Source organism: Ixodes scapularis, unplaced genomic scaffold (assembly GCF_016920785.2).
Source record: "Ixodes scapularis isolate PalLabHiFi unplaced genomic scaffold, ASM1692078v2 PGA_scaffold44__24_contigs__length_19508400, whole genome shotgun sequence".
NCBI classification, from domain to species: domain Eukaryota; kingdom Metazoa; phylum Arthropoda; class Arachnida; order Ixodida; family Ixodidae; genus Ixodes; species Ixodes scapularis.
In genome coordinates, this window is record NW_024609873.1 from 3491128 (window position 1) to 3508110 (window position 16983).

Consider the following 16983-nt stretch of genomic DNA (forward strand, 5'->3'; position numbering starts at 1 on the left):
GGGTGAAAAAGGTTCTTGTTGAGGACAAGAGAGGGGGAAAAGGTTCTTTCAAAAGCGAAGGTCAAACAGACGACCGGTTTTGGCGGTTCCTGGGGGCGCGGTCAAGGACATTAGGGGAGGGGGGCGGTCACTTTCTTTATGTAAAATGGAATGATACCTAAACATGAACACATTGGAATGGGCGTTGATTCGCGCCACCTAGCCAAGGGAGCTGCATACAACGCAGCTCTGACATCACTTCCCAAAAGTGGCGAAAATTTTCTTTTGCTTTCTCCGCTGATTTCTTCAAAAACCACATCTATTTCAACGTCCCTAAAGACGTCGCGCGTAAGTTTGTAACTTCTTAACCGCGTGGCTGACAGCGAAGGAGATTTGCGATGCTGGCGGAGGGCACGCAGCCAATATTTTTTCGGTAGTATAATGTGAAAGGCTTGAACTATAACCGCCACTGTATCTGTTTTCGAATATTTACTCGCTACAACTCTAGAGCGAGCGTCTGTCACCTTGGCGCTCGAAAATCTGCTTATGCTCAGTGTTGGCCCCTTTTTGCTGTCACGTGACATTGCTCGGCAAAGCAGCTCGAGTGCTCACACGAAAGATTTTGAGCACAACCCATATGGGCCCGGTCTCGTGCGAGTTGGTTGGTTGCTTTTGGAATTTACTCGCAGGCTCTCGCTCACTGCGCCCATTAGGTTTTATCCTGAGTGTTTTTCAAAAGCGCCGAGCAGGTAATAAAATTTCGCGGAAAGGACGGGTTGGAACGACGGGCTCTGTACCGGCTGCAGGTGAAGTCACATATTGCCTGTAAAACCGTCGTAAATGACTTCCGTGAGACATCGAACTGCGGAAAGAGTGAACTTGCGCATTTGGTCATGGCGTTGATTGGATGTCATCGAGGTGGAGCATTGTGCTCTTCACTTAGTTCATACCTGAGTCATAGGAGCCGGTAAATGATTCGCATGGAGCATGAGTTTACGAATTTCTCTGGTTTAAAAGGGTATTTCTGAACCGTCAACGGCCAATGCAATTCATTAGGTTACGTCTTTATAATATTACAATGGTGACAACCCAAGTTAAACATGACCATCGGCACGATAGTAGTGGTTTATAGCAAAAATTAAAATGATTTGCACCTCGTGAGGGGCGAAACAAGGAAAGGCACGCGTGCGCGGTTCCTCACCCAGCAGCAAGGCGCTGCAATAGTACTCATCAGTAGCTTCCTTGCAGACATGACCGTAACTGCCATTTGGTTGTACTGTGGGACGGAACGAGGTTGAGAAAGATGCGACTCCGAGATAGGATGACTTGCAGAAGCTGGGCCTGCCTCTCTTGCAAGCTGTAGCCCACGTTTCCTCGTTTGCTAAATTGGTTAGAGGAACCATCAAGCGGCATTAAAGCATTTGCTACGCCGCGTCCTAAAATTACCATAAATTTTCATAAAACCTAATATAAGAATTTGATTTTGATTAAGTGGGCTAGTGTTTGCAGAAATAGAAAGCGAAAGCCTGATCGCCTTTCTCCTTCTACTCACCAGTGAAATAAGGAAGGGCGTGCCCACAGGCGCGTCCGACATGCCCTCTTGCTGAACTACAACGAAACTCGACAAATATACACTAACCGCCGAATTCAGAAACCTCACTCGAACTACATTTAAACTTAAGGGCCCCTTCACTTCCTCGAGGAAGGCGCGAGGGCCGGCGCTGGCCAATCGCGAAGACGCATCCGCCGTCGCGATTGGCCAGCGCCGGCCCTCGTGCCTTCCTCGAGGAAGTGAAGGGGCCCTTAAGTTTGAGTGTAGTTCGAGTGAGGTTTCTGAATTCGGCGGTAAACATAATAAAACAAATTGGGGAGGGGGACACTCAAGCTCCCCTTTAAGGGCGTGACGCGATAGCTTGAACTCGCTTAATTACTGTTTCATTAACTAGTACAACTCTCATTATGCACACACGCACCCCTCGTCATACATCATGCTTCGTTTCGTGCTTAGCGTTCATCGTTGTCAAACCTGCTGGCGTAGTTTTCTATCTCCTTTCTTTCTCTTCTTCCCGCAACTAGCTGGCGGTCTGTAGCTCTGGCTTCAATCCACAGTTGAGACGAAGTGCAGCATTTGGTTCGCACGTGCCCTCGTTGAGCTGGCGGTCTGTAGCTCTGGCTTCAATCCACAGTTGAGACGAAGTGCAGCATTTGGTTCGCACGTGCCCTCGTTGAGCTGGCGGTCTGTAGCTCTGGCTTCAATCCACAGTTGAGACGAAGTGCAGCATTTGGTTCGCACGTGCCCTCGTGCCGAAGAAACGCAGGGCGAAGATATGCGCCACCAGCCTTCCCCATGCCGAACGCTACACACAACATACACTAGACCTGCACTACTAAGCAACCTGACGGACGCTGGCTCTTCCGGTAAACGGGAGCTCTAACTCTATGGCGTTAAAATATCCTTTTACGGAGACCTTCGCTCCCGCCCCCATTTCGAAATCCGCTTCCACATTTCTGTTTTGCTTTCTTTGCAACAGATGGCGCCAATCAACGTGTGTTTTCTGGTTCCGCGGTGTTCCCTTCGGTCGAAATTTTATACGCATGCAAACAACAAGTGAGATCGGTTAGACGTTCTGCTTGAGCAAAATAAAATAAGAATGCGCAGAAACCTGACCTCATCCAAAAGCACCCGCCAAACTCGCGCAGCATGTGCAGATTCATGGGTTACCACGGAGATGCTGTGACCGGGGAAATAGTCTCATATTATTTCGCAACGACGTAATTTTAACGCGATAGCGTTAAGGCTCCCGTTCCGCGGAAAAGCCGGCGCAGTAGTCGCGGTAGTGGTGGTACTTCTGAGCGAAACATTCAGATTGGTCCAAACGTCGAGCCACTGAATCTTTCCAGAGTAGCGCAACTCCCAAGGTTCACGTCGAAACCATGCCGCGGCGCTGCCATCGACTGCTACAAAAAGCCCCTTGTGTGTTAAAAGTAGCGCCATTCATTGTTGTAGAAATGCACGCAGCGCGTGCCCCGCACCGCTTTCGGGAAGAACATGGCGGCTTGATTGCGGCGGCTTTGTCGAAGCCACAATCAAGCCGCCATGCTCTGTATTTCATCTCAACTGAATCTGGGTTGAAGGCAACGATACGGGCCACCAGCTCTAATCACGAACAGCCAGTTGAAAGAAGAAGGGAAACAGAGAAGAAGAAGAAACAAAATCACGCTAGTAGGTTTGGCAACGACCTACGCTCAGCACGAAACAAAGCATACTGTATGATTAGAAGTGTGTGTAACGAGAGATGTACTAATTAATGAACTAGTAATTGAGCGAGTTCACGGTATGCTGTTGTACCCATCAGGCGGAGCTTGAGTGTTTGCCCCCCCCCCCCACTCTCCTGAAAAATGTCCATTGACTGAGGCGTGGCCGAGCTGGAGAGGAACGGAACGACGGAACTGCGGTTCTACCACCCGATCTACTGTCTGGCTATGAAACGCATGATGACATCCACGGATGAGAGTAATGACGCCACTGTGATAATATTGCGGCAATTAAATTATTCTTTGCGTAATGTGTAAGATATAATTTTCTGCTCATTGTCTCGAACTACTTCAGTGCAATTATTTTTTTAACATTGCTCCTTAGTTTTGCAGCTGCTCTCATTTTCCTAAATTACGACGTCTCTTTCCGGAACCTGTAGAAAGCTCGCGTTTTCTTGTTATGCCAGCTTGCCGAGAGGGGACAGAAAAAAAAAATAGCAGGGCGTAGACGAGGCCCATCCGTGACCTAAGCATCGTACCTTGGAGCAAGGCGACATTGACGTTGCCGGATGGCAAAAGAAGAAAAGAAGACCAGGGCGAAAGCGACAGCACACCTATACAAAAAGATTGAATGTGAAGACAAAGCTTGGAGGCCAGATTCCGCTTGACTTAGGAAAACAACCGGGTTACTGACGCCACGTCGTCTGAGTTAGTACCGGCTGTACAATGCGAGTGACGCGATACCTTTAAGCAGGCTTAGGCTTTCGCCCAAGCCCTTGTTGTGCGAAATTTGGGTGCCCGTCCTCACAATAAAGGCGGATCATCATCGCGACCTTCAGTAGCCGGGGGAGGGGGGACTGCTTTTCATAACGGGGGGGGGGGGGGGGGGGGGGGGGGGGGGGCTTAAAGTGCTGTTTTAAAAAGGAGCTGGTGGTTTTTCAACCAAGACGAGGTGAACTTTTTTTTTTTTTTGCTTTCTCTCTTTTTCAGATTTCGCTTGACTTAGGAAAACAACCGGGTTATTCGCGCCACGTCGTCTGGTTTAGTACCGGCTGTACAATGCGAGTGGCACGAGACCTATAAGCTGGTTTAGGCTTTCGCCCAATAAGTTAAAATTGTGCGTCCGTCCCCACATCCTTTGACTGGAACCACCTGGCTGCACCCGTAGTCTCCATCATAGATCATGTTCTTTTTAAAAAAACCTTGGAACGCATTTTTTTTTTATAATCTTCACTGATTGCATTTTCCTGTGTATCTGTGTCTGTTTTTTTTTTTTTTTAACTCATGCAACCACTTCCCCCTATGTAATGCTCACGCCCTGAGGGTAATATAAATAAATAAATAAATAAATAGAAGCGGATCATTGTCGCGACGTCCGGTAGCCTAGAAAGCACTACAGTTTTCGTAAGTGGTGTTTAAAAGATGGACCTGCGGCTTTTTTAACCACAGTGATTCTTTTTTTTTCCCCCTTTCTCCCTTTCTCGCGCGTGCTTTTGCTTTCGATCCGCTCTCAACAGCGAGAGGCAGCCGAATGCTATGCGGATCTGCATATCAAAAACAGTTTAATGTTAAGGACTAGAACTTTTACAAGTGGCTTTTGTGTCGTGAAGGTTCTTTCACTCAATTAGCATTTAAAAACTAAAGGAACAAGGAAGAAGAACACCGGTCTGTGTGCCAATAAAGTGAATAAAATGTGCGTAAGTTACTGCTTTGAGTATGTTCATTGATAGTTATTTCATTACAACTCGAAATCAATTACAATGGAATGCAATTACTTGCACTTCTCGGCAGTTTTAGCCTAATCTGATTACATTTGCGATTGTTCGGGGAAAAGGATTAGTAATACAATTTAGCTACTTCAGTGTGCATCCGTCTTGTTCCAACGCGCGACGCTTGGGTGGCAGATGACATTCGTTTGTACGTGTTTCTTTTTTCTTTTTCCTTTCTAAACCGTTTCGCAGAAACCTGCAATAAAAAGGTTTTGTGATTTTCCTCTACGTTACTAAAAGGTTAACCTCTAGTTTTAGGGAGAAAATAATTTTTCGAAACTATAGAGTAACTTCCTCCAACTTAACATTCTTGCTTAATTTACTATATTACTATATTGCTTGGTCAGGAATGTAATCAGTTTGCTCATGACCTGGGAAAGTAATTTATTTACTGTAATTTGTAATTTCACTACAGTGATGTCATTACAACCATTCCTGATTGCGATTGGTGGATTTTTCTTACACCTGCACTTTTTCCGCGTTAAAGCGGTTGACACAAGTGGGTAGAAGTACGGCCGCTAGCTCCCCAGTTTCTTTTCATTTTCTTTTTTTTGAAAAAAAAGTTTATCCATTTATCCATCCATTCCTTTGCTGCGGGTAGGTAGGCTTGGAACCGGTTGGCGTTTGTCAAGGCTAGGGACAGATTAGTAACAGACAGGCCTATCCTCCGTTTCACTCTAAGCTGGACTAGGCGCCGAGGCTACGGGCCATCAGGTCCAAGCAGGAGCCAGTTGGACAAGTCACGTGCTTGAACAAAACGCGAGCGGGTGACAGGCGGATCGGACGGTGCAGAATGGCTCGTGACTTCTCCCGCTGCCCTCTGGTTGGACCTGACAGCTTGTAGCTTCGGCGGCTAGCCCAGCTTAGGGTGAGACGCTGTATAGGCGGGGGATTTTAAGCCGCTGTGAAGGTTTTTCCCGACTCCCTTGCTGTGTGGCTTTGGAGCTGTGAACTGTGTCCGGAGAGCCTGGTGTAAGGACGTGCCTTCCCTTCCCCTTTTTCTTTTTCCCCTCCCATGCTCATGACCGTGGTTGTTGCTGTTCTGGAGTCAGCAAACCCAGCCGCTTTGGATGGCCTTTCCAGTGTTGTAACTTCTTTTTCTTGCGTTTCACACTCTCTCAAGTTGAAAAAAAAAAAAAAAAATCTCCACAGCAAAGTTATAAATGACCTTACTTAAGCAAACGGGGGTTCAGTTCAGTTTGGAAGCAACATGTCGATGAACGTAAGCGCGTGGACGACCGAAGATCTCTGCGCATGGCTGACTGAGAACCAACTAGAAGCAGCGTGCTCTTCGTTTCGAGGTAAGGCTTCCATCGTAGTAATGCGTAATTTCTTCAGAGTATTGCTAAAGGCACATTACCGCTAAAAGGCCCGATATTGATGAACGGAGAACGATTATTAATTAGAAACATCAGCTTTCTGAAATTATTTGTTTCTTAAGCGGTTTTTCGGAAATTGAGCCTCATAATTGAGCCCGATAAAGCACCGAACGCGAGGATATTCCTTGAGCAGCCAGGGGCCTGATTTGGCGGTACTGTGCTCCCGGCATCTGTATTTCTATTGATGACACGTCACGTTGGCTATTCAGTAAAGAAATCATTTCTATTTCAGCTTAACACACCAACATGACTTTAATTTTTCGATGCACGATATGTGACATCGCTAAATTTTCTCTCGGCAAACTGTTGCAGCACCTTTATCTGATACATAGCCAAGCTCCAAACTTTTCCCTTACGTGCCAACTTAACTCATGCACTGCTCATTTCAAAAAGTTTGAATCTTTCCGAAGGCATGTGCATCGAAAACACGGCAATCTCTTGAGCAGTTCGCACTTCAGTAGCACGGCGGTCAATGAGCACGTTGGTGACAATGAACAAAGTCATGAGGGAAACGATCCACCACATGACATCCGTGTAGCTGCTGTGTCCCCCTCAAATTCTGTCATGCATTTTAGGCAGTTATTTGTGGGGTTAAGGGACACCCTTTGTGGCTTCATTTTAAGCATGAAAGAGAAGCATTGTGTTCCGGGTGTCGTTCAGGAGGATGTCACCGAAAACATTCGCACGCTTTTTAACTTTTTTTCGTGTCACTACGTAGCCATACTGAGAAGTCATTTGGCCAAGGTTGGTTTAAACACGGAGGAGGATGATGACTTGAACGAAATCCTGAGTTTGGATGAGTGCTTCGAACACGCCCTTGAGGCAGTCAGCAGTGAGCATAAGCTGACAACGTACTGCAAACGCAAGTACGACTTAGTTGAGCCTATAGAGTGTCACCTTGATAGCGCTGATGGTGAGAAAAGAGTTTATCACTACATCCCGGTCTTGAAAGTAATAGAGGCTGAGCTAAAAAAAGGTGACGTAATGTCGGCTCTCTTGACCAGTAACGCGCGACGGGAAAACAGGGAGTGCATGACAGACTATTGCGATGGAAGCCTTTTCCAGAGGCACGAGCTCTTCGCAAGTGGAGAATTTTCCTTGCGTCTCCACTTCTACACTGACGAATTTACGGTAGTGAACCCGCTTGGCTCGAGAAAGAGCGAGTACAAAATTGCGGCGTTCTACTTCGTTATTGGCAACCTACCTGCGCAGTATCATTCCCAAATGAAGCACATTCATTTGGCTATGCTCTTCAAGCACAGCCATTTGAAGAATCACAGTTATGGGGAAGTTTTAAAACCTTTAGTTTCAGACTTAAAAAAGCTTGAACATGGGATTCAGGTTAACACTGCTGTAGGAGCGTTAACAGTGCGGGCAGCGGTTGCATGTGTCTGCATGGATAATCTTTCAGCGCATCAGTTCGGCGGATTTTCGACAAGTTTTAGAGTGGGAAGAATTTGTCGGTATTGCATGGCCACCTCTGAAACTATGATTGAAACAGATGTTTCGACGTTCAAATTAAGGACACTCGATATTCATGAAATTCACCTGCAAGCCGCAAAGGCGGATCCTGAACTTAGCAAAGTGTACGGTGTCACTCGCGAATGCCCGTTCTCGGAACTCAAGTTTTTCGACGTGACAGTCGCTTGCCCTCCTGATCTGATGCATGACTTGCTGGAAGGCATTGTACCCCGCGTGATCAAGCTTGCGCTAAAAAAGCTAATTGATGAACGCCACTTTACACTGGAGTTCTTGAACAAACGAATCAAGTCTTTTAATTACGGGTTTTCCGACAGCACTGACAAGCCCGTGCCTATACCAAAACAAAGCTTGAGTAAAAGGGGATTAATTCCTGGCAAAGCTGTCCAGAAAATGTCGTTGCTGACATTCCTACCACTGCTTATCGGCCACAAAGTGCCAAAAGGTAACCAAACCTGGAAAATGTTCCTTCACCTCCGCTGTGTAACGGATATTGTTTTCGCTCCATCAATTGAAAGGTCATGGGTGCCATACCTTGAGCATCTAATCAAAACCTTTTTGGACAGCTTTCTGGAGATATTCCCAGGTCATTTTCATGCAAAAATGCATTACCTCGTCCATTACCCGCGCTTCATTACCTTGTACGGGCCGCTGAGGCACGTCTGGTGCATGAGGTTTAAAGCGAAGCACCAGTATTTTAAAGGAATCGCCCGAATAACTCGTAATTTTGTCAACGTTACTCTGACGTTGTCAAAAAGGCACCAGATGCGGCAGTGCTACGAGCGCCTAAGTAGCCTAGACGTAGGCTATGTACCCATGGCAGCCGCTAAGGAAGCGGCTTTCATGACTTTGCCAACGTCGCTGCAGGAAAGCGTCAAAGCCTATTTCGACACCGAGTTCGATGAGCAGGAAATTATGGTCGAAGTCAAGGCGCTTAAGAAAGGTTCCGTAATGTACAAAGTGGGACTGCTGTATCCTGTAGCTCTCTTACACGCAGAAGAGATCCCGCTCTTCTTTGAGATTGAAAGGATCATAAACGTGAGGGGCCTGTGGATGTCATGTGGTAAGCTCTTGAGGCCCACACATTTCCTGGAACATGAGCACGCGTATGTCGTCAAAGAGACAAGCGACTGGCACTCGTGCCAACCTGGATCGGAGATTGATCACACACCTTTGAACAAATATGCAAATTCGAAAGGTGACATCACGGTTTTTCTGAAGTATCGCATCTCCGGAAACAAATGCTAAGCCTGACCAGCTCGTGCTCTCTCTTCCCTCGGAAGTGCGCGTTCTTATCTCCTGCTGTCGCCAGAATAGCTAGATCGGTAATCGGTAACGCAGTCCCTGCTCTCCCGGCAGCTTTGGTTAAAATCCGCACCGCGGGAAGGGAGGACGGCAAGCGGGGTGTGGGGAAGTTCGGGGGTAAAGTGACAAACCAGCCACCTGACCTCTCAGTATAAATAATAATCGAAGCGTTCTTGACACCTAGTGCTAACGTGTCCATTTCCTTGGCTTTGCATCAGATAACGAGCTCGACGGCGAGGAGTTATTCAATTTAACTGACGACATGATAAAGACACTGTTCCCGACCATGAAGAGCCAGCTTCGTTTCATCAGAGCAAGGAAAGATCTGCGCGAGGAAAGGTAGGAGGAGATTAAAAAATGTTCTCTATAGCAGCTCGCCCAAACCTGGCATGACCATTGTACATGTCATTGCGTATTTCGTAGCTCGGCAAACGCTGCGGAACCGGAAGCTCTCCCGCTCATCGTGGAACTGGGATCCACACAAGATCCGCCAACAGATACATGGCCTTCTGTTTATAAGTTGCCGCCATTTCCTCCTGCTCTTCAAAGGGGCCTGGTTGAAAAAGACAGGAGCCTTTTCAAGCCCGGACAGTCAAGGCTTCGTACAATGCTTGTCCGCGCTCTCGCAGAGGATATTACGAAATACTCACTGTAAGTTAGAAAGCAATAATATATTCGAACAGAGCATTTCTACTAGAAAACGCATGGTTATCCTACAGTGTATTTTTAACTCCTTTTGAATCGCTAACCAAAGCTTATCTCGAATCACCTTCATTTGCTCACGTGATAATTTTTTTGCTGCTTGTATCACATACGCAATGAGGGCATTCGCTCTTCAATTATTATACCCTTCTCTTTGTAACAGGTACCCAAGTAAGACGCAGTATAGTGACGTTTTCGCTACACTTGGAGCAAGGTATCCGTTTCTGAAGGACAAGGACACAGGTAGATGCGTAAGTGTCCGTGTTGAGATCAAATGAAATAGTTTATTTGAAATTGACCATTCGATAAAGAAATTGTTGTCTGCTTTAGTTTTTCCAGTGTTTGCTAAGAGTGCACGTTGCTCTCATTAAATTAGGAGCCTGTTCAGCAAATAATTCGCGTGAAGCCTTCCTATTATTCTGCTATTCCCTTATCGATTACACAGATGATGCAGGAACAAAGGTTACGGACTATACGCGAAAAATTTTCTGCATTTTTTAGGACTTTCTTTTAGTGCAAGTTCTAGCTTATAAAATATGTTCCAGGCAATTACCTTGCCATGAGCGGTACTGCAAAACCTCATTCATACGTATTAAAGTAGAAGGCGAAAGAAAAAAAAACGCGATATCTGACGAAATGCATGGCCCTAGTGAGACTCCTATTGGCGTAATACAAACGAAGCTCTTTGGTCGCGCGCGTATAAGCCGGGAAATCCAGTCAACCACGTGCGTATTCGCGAGGATTTACTGTACACTTCGAGGCACTGTTAGCGCGAACACGGCATCGGCGCTTTTTTGCGTCTTTCATACAAAATATATAAACGAATGTAAAGTTTTACTGCACTGGTTAATGAGCAAAACAAGCCCATTCCAGCGTGCTAGTTAGTATTAATTGTATATTTTCATTTGATGAAAAAAACAGGAAAATCTCCGGGTCGCTTGTTCGTGCTAACAGTGTCTCGCAGTGTACTTCGGAGAATTCTTAACTGTTGATTCGTGTGAAAGCTAAAAATTAAGGCAGCTGTCCTTTTACTTTCTCCTTTTAGGACACAATCAGACAATGCGTTCAAAACAAGCTGAAAAAAGAACGCAGGCCACTAGTGTCCTTGAGGGAAGTTACGGATTACAGAAATAAATATGGAACTAAGGGCCGAGGAAGGAAGCGCTCAGCAGAACACGATATTGCGGGGCCGTCTGCCAAGGCATGCCGCCGTGTGAGTAGACCATTTCACTATCTGCGTTTTAAACAGTGTACAATTTCGCATGATCTTGTCAACGCTACTAGAGACCAAGCAACTGATTTCGTTTGCCACCTGTGTTGTAAATTGCACTTGTCCGTTGTTAGCAATGATTACGATATTGTACTCACCAACGTTCGTGCCTTACGAGGGGCATTTAACTTACGACGTCTCCTTATTTTTTAATAAATATGTTACATGTGATAGAAACCAAAACTTTCGCCGTTGGCCTACACGGTCATCCCGCAGTTATTTTCTGCGAACGCCGGACCACAATCACACGGCCGCTGCGAAGGCTGTTTGAGGAGCCTGTCGAGACTGTTGCCGCGATGGTAGCGCAGCCGGTAGAGCGTTTTTTTTTTTTTTTTTTGAACAGGTACAAAAATAGATACTGCGCCTGAGTATCGAATGCTGGGCGCGCTGTTATTAAACAATCGCTCTACCGACTGCGCTATAGCCGCGGCAATGCTGCAGGTGCAAACTTGCGACGCACATTACTTGCACAAAAGAAGTAGCAAATTAGCTGTACAGCGTAATTATAGTCCACCAGTCAGATAATGAACAGCTGCTTTTAGTTGCACCCTGCTGAGGAATATAAAATGTTCACGCCGCCCCCATAATTAAAATTTAGCTCGCGTGTTTCAGCTTACTGGCAGCAACTTACATCCACAGCTATTTTGATGGGTCGCGAGAGCTATTTGTCGAATGCCTTGCCCAGCCTCTGTGGGATCAACACACCGAACCTGTTTGAAGCTTGGCTGAAGGGTGACTGGGGCGTATGGAAAAGAAAGCGCAGAAAGGCAGGTGCTAGACGCACATTTATGATTGAATCGACCAAAATTTATCTGCACTCCGTTGCTGAAAAATATGCCATTAATTGGTTCAGCATACGAGCCACGTAGAAAGTTGCTTTTTCATTATACTCTAGTCAAAGCTGTGTTCAGTCTGTTGAAAGCCTACAAGCTTGAACGGTGTCTGCAGCTAACAAATTATGCTTTCTTCTAGGGCTCCATTTCTTCTAACAAATGTGAGGACGAGGCCAGCATCCGTCACCACATCGCCGTAATGAAAGAAGAGACAGCGAAAGTGGCTGCGGACATGGATCTGATTCGAGACCGCATGAAGCGGACGTTCAAAACACGGCAAGATCTTATTCTGCGTGAAACTGGCGTGCGCACAGTCATCGAGGAATTTCCAGCGGTCACGCTGCCTGGCATGGTAAGTCGACATGCTGCAAGCGTTTTTACGGAAGCTTTCCACCGGCGTCTTTGTTCAGTTGTGAGGGTGCAGTCCAGAGGGTGAGACATAGCTGAAGGGAGATTTACATGCTACACCACAGCGCGGCATGCGGTCTTCCCCAGAGGAAGACGGACAAGCTTGACCTGAGTCAAATACCTTGCAATTTTTACGTTTCCTTAAATTTTAGTCATAAGCTTGCATGAAGTTTGTTGAACCTCCGCGCCTTTGTTCTTAGCTTTCACATAGAACATAATATCGGCCGTCGGAAAACTCTCCTTAGCAAAACCAAGACGCAGATAACTCAAGTAAAGCACAAGTATGAGAGAATAGGATATTGATATACACGGAGATCAAAAGCGTTACATACTTTTTAAAAACTAGGCGCTGTGACGTACGCGAAGTCCACATCTATACATAGCTTATGCAGCCACAGCGAAAATCAGTGCGATAACAATTGTCACATATAAGGGGACAGGGAATTAACTAAAATCAACTAATGAGCTTTTTACTGGCTACAGTAAGCGGACTGGAACCTTAAAGGGGGGGTGCAACGATTTTATGATTAACAGAATTATCATCTCGTAATTTTTACGTTGTTTATTGTGTCCAGGAGGATAGAGAAAACACATCCTTCATTAAAAATGTCACGCTTCCGCTGTATAATCGCAAAACAAAAGCCGAGCTTTTTCCCCCACCTACAGCCCCAAGCGGCAGCCGAAGGAACTACGGCGAAAAGATTACGTGACCTCGCGCGGCTCTAAGCTGCAGCCTAACGCCCGCTAATGTCAGCAGAGAGAGGGAGAGGAAGCGTCCTCCGAGATAGCACACGGGAGCCTACACGACACTCCGAAAGACGTCACTCGGAGTGCGACCAGGTGTGACCCTGAAGACTGGGAGTGAGTTGAGGGGTGCCCGAAATGCCAATATTTATCTTTTTTTTACGCAACAACTAGGACGCGTAGGCAAAATCGGATTTCTGTTCTTTACTTCAGAAGTGTCAAAGGGAAACTTCTACAATTTTCTGACAGAAGTCCGAAAATCGTTGCACCCCCCCTTTAAAGAGGCGATTATATTGCTACGCGGTTCCCTTTCAAAGGATTCTCCTAGCACGCCCGTGTTCCGAGATGACCACGAGGCACAGAGCTCTTACCCGGTGTGACGCACCCGCTGCGCATGGTATCTCGTCTAACAACAAGGCAGAGTACCAAGCGAGGCTGATTAATTTTTTCCTTTTCATTCTTGGGAACAGTTATTGGCTGTGGTTCTTACCCCTCCTCGCTATAAGACAAGCCTCTCCACACAACTGCGTTACACCGGAAATGAGCTTTGCGCCGAACCCCATGGTCTTGCGTGCATAAATATATTAATTTTGTTGAAAATCTGGGATATCTCGGAGCACGGGTGGGCTAGAAGAATCTTTCCAAACGGAACTATTTATGAATCTGACAGCCTTTTCACTTTTCACTAAAGTTGTCACTTTAAAGCGTGTCCGTTTACTGCGGCCACTAGAACAGTTAATTAGTTGATTTTAGGGAATTAGGCAATCTAGGCTGACAATTATCATCACCTCGGTCGCATAACTTGTGTGTGGAGGTGGATTTCACGTACTTCTCAGTGCTTTATTTTATAAGGTCACCTCACATAAAATTCATTCCTTGATGTAAGAGGGTATTTATTACAGCTCTAATTTTGGAAACCCGTGGCACGTGTAACGGGACAGTCACTACTCACTACTCTTAATTTACTGCTATTGCAGGACGCTAAATTGGCGTTTGGTAAGGACTTCCTGGAGGATATGAGGACAAAGATGAAAACATTCGAGGTGTCCACCCTACTATTCCTCAAGGGAAAAAATTCCCCCCTGGACTTCCAGGAGCTTATCGAAGGTATAATTTCCATATCTGACATTGTTAGAACCTCTGCGAGTGGAGTTTTACGTACTAAAGCACCATTGTGCAGCATTAATGCACTATTTCATACATCAGTTGCCACGTTTATCCCCACAGCGCATAAAGAGGAAGAGTGATACATAATAATGATCACACTTTATTGTCTTTATCAAGGTACACACCTGTAAAATATCTGTTCTCATAGTTAACGCGACTTTGGCACACGGGCTAATAGCAAAGGATACAGCGTTTTGAGCTGGTTCATTTTTATAGTTATTATATACTTCAAGTAAGTTTCAATAGAGGTGGGAATACGTTTTCCGAGAAAATAAAGTGGAGGCAGTTGGTGGGAACTACTTTCGCTTTAGTATGGCTTTATTTTCCTATTTACTAGTAGCTGCTATTCCCCTAAAGAGAGTAATAAAACATTCTGCTGGTGTATCTGGGGTGGTTTCAGAGCGCTTTATTCTTGCAATTTTTGTTCACATGCAAGCGCGTGCTAGCGTTTGCCGCCCTGAAAGCTTGAGCTTGGAGTGGTTTCGAGTCGCTTCAAATCCAGCTGCAGAATTTGTCATAAGTATCTTTAGGAGTCCGAAAAGGTTGATGGCATATTCTGCTTGTGGATTTGGAGCGAGTCGAAACCGCTCCATGCTCGAAAAAAAATTCTGCGTCAATTTGACGCTGTGTGTCTGCTAGTCTAGCGCTGCCAAGGCTACAGCGCGCGCGCTCGCACTATACTCCTGGCAGGGCTAGAGTTGCACATCCCCAGCGTCAAATCTGTAAGGAATTTTTTGCGGATCTACACGAGACGTCCCATTAGAGCGGTAAACGCTAGCACGAGAACACACGCGCTTAAAGATTGCAAGCAAAAAGAAGCCCCAAACCACTCGAAACCACACAAAGCTACAGCGGCTCTTGGTTGTTAGACTATTTAGACAGTCGGTAGAATCTGGGAGCTCCTTTCATTACTCTTATGGCGGCTTGTAGCGCTATCAACAACAGATGCCCCTTCCCCTCTCCACGGTCCAAGCTCGAGCCCTCTAGAAGGAGCGCGCCAAAGGCGCTGCCTAAATTAGCATGAGATTAGTAGGAGCCTAAATGCCCACACCTGTGAACTTTGCGTCGTGTGCCACCTAAAACGGCCTTGATGACAGCCCTTCATACCTGGTGTCAAGGCCGTTCTAGGCCACCGCTGCCCTGATGTCAGATATGAAGGGCTGACATCAGACATGCTGTGTACAAATCTCACTAGAAATCAGTGGCGAAGGCATACATACCTTCCATTCACATATAGCGTAATTATATTTTTCAGTAAGAGAACAAAAGGAGTACCCAGACAAGATTTAGTATAAACTTCAATACAATTGTTGCGGCTGTTTTGCTTTCAGAGGATCCAGAGAAGGTGGCCCTCTTTAACTTGCCCCTCATCTTCAACGAGAAGCGTCAGCTGTTGTTCACAACCGAGGTTCGTTGATGATTACTATCTAAATGACTGAACCAGCTCTCATTTCAGTCGGAAATATTGCTAAAATAATTAGTGTGCTGGACATGATCATCCAGTTACATTTAAATATTTCAATGACCTGAAAAGTGGCCCAAAATGTCGCAGTCACCTGGTTCAAACCACGAGAAACATGGAACACGACGTATCGTAATTTTGATCTTGCTTTCTGTGTTCCAGGAAGTCCGGATACTGACGCCAGTCATACAAGTTGAAGAAAAAAACCACCACATTTTTTTGGATGGCGTACGGATCGTCAGCGGCATCAGCACAACGGTAGAAGCTGTCAGCACCTTGCTGGCAGCTTACTACGTATTTGATGTAAAGTATCCGACTGGCATCGCCCACACCATGGGCTTTCTCGGGCACCATTTTTGTTCACTCGGCGAAAATATGCCCATTCCAGTTAAAAGATTCGAAAGTTTTTTGGCGGTATAAATGTTAGCGGTTTATGATACTTTCTGTAAATATTTCATTCATAAAGAGTCATATATTGCCTTGATGGATCAAATAAACGAGTGCGAAACGAACCTGATCTTTGTATTTGTTCCTGCGCTGGTTCAACCGAGGCGCAGAAGTCTATAATTGCATAAATTGGTCTACTCCAACACTAGCGGACGTTTTGTTATGAAGGTTTTGAAAGATATCTGAAATATTCCGGCTAAACTTAAAACATTCATGTACTGAGGAAACAGAAATGACATTTATCTGGCATTAAAAACAGTAACATTGTATTATTAAAGATCATAGGACCCAAAAGGGGTCCTACAAGAACCTATGTAAGGTTCATTAAAAGCATCCAAAAAGGATTCTACAAGAACCCATGTGTGGTTCATTAAAAGCACCCAAAAAGGATCCCAGAAGAACCCATGTGAGGTTCATTAAAAGCACCCTAAAAGGATCCTACAAGAACCCATGTGTGGTTCATTAAAAGGATCCTTCAAGAACCCACGTGTGGTTCATTAAAAGCGCCCAAAAAGGATCCTACAAGAACCCATGTGAGGTTCACTAAAGGCACCCTAAAACGATCCTACAAGAACCCATGTCAGGTTCATGAAAAGCACCCAAAAAGGATCTAACAAGAACCCACGTGTGGTTCATTAAAAGCACCCAAAAAGGATCTAACAAGAACCCATGTCAGGTTCATGAAAAGCACCCAAAAAGGATCTAACAAGAACCCGTGTAAGGTTCATTACAAGCACCCAAAAAGGATCAAACAAGAACCCAAACAGGTTCTTTAGGAAGAACT

General features: G+C 45.6%; 1 protein-coding gene across 1 annotated transcript; it reads left to right on the top strand.

Moving 5' to 3' along the window:
• Positions 1-7006: 7006 nt before the first annotated feature.
• Positions 7007-9109, top strand: LOC121837494. The gene has a single exon (XM_042293089.1). It carries the CDS (start codon positions 7007-7009, stop codon positions 9107-9109), a length of 2103 nt encoding a protein of 700 aa, XP_042149023.1.
• The last annotated feature ends 7874 nt before the right edge of the window (positions 9110-16983 follow it).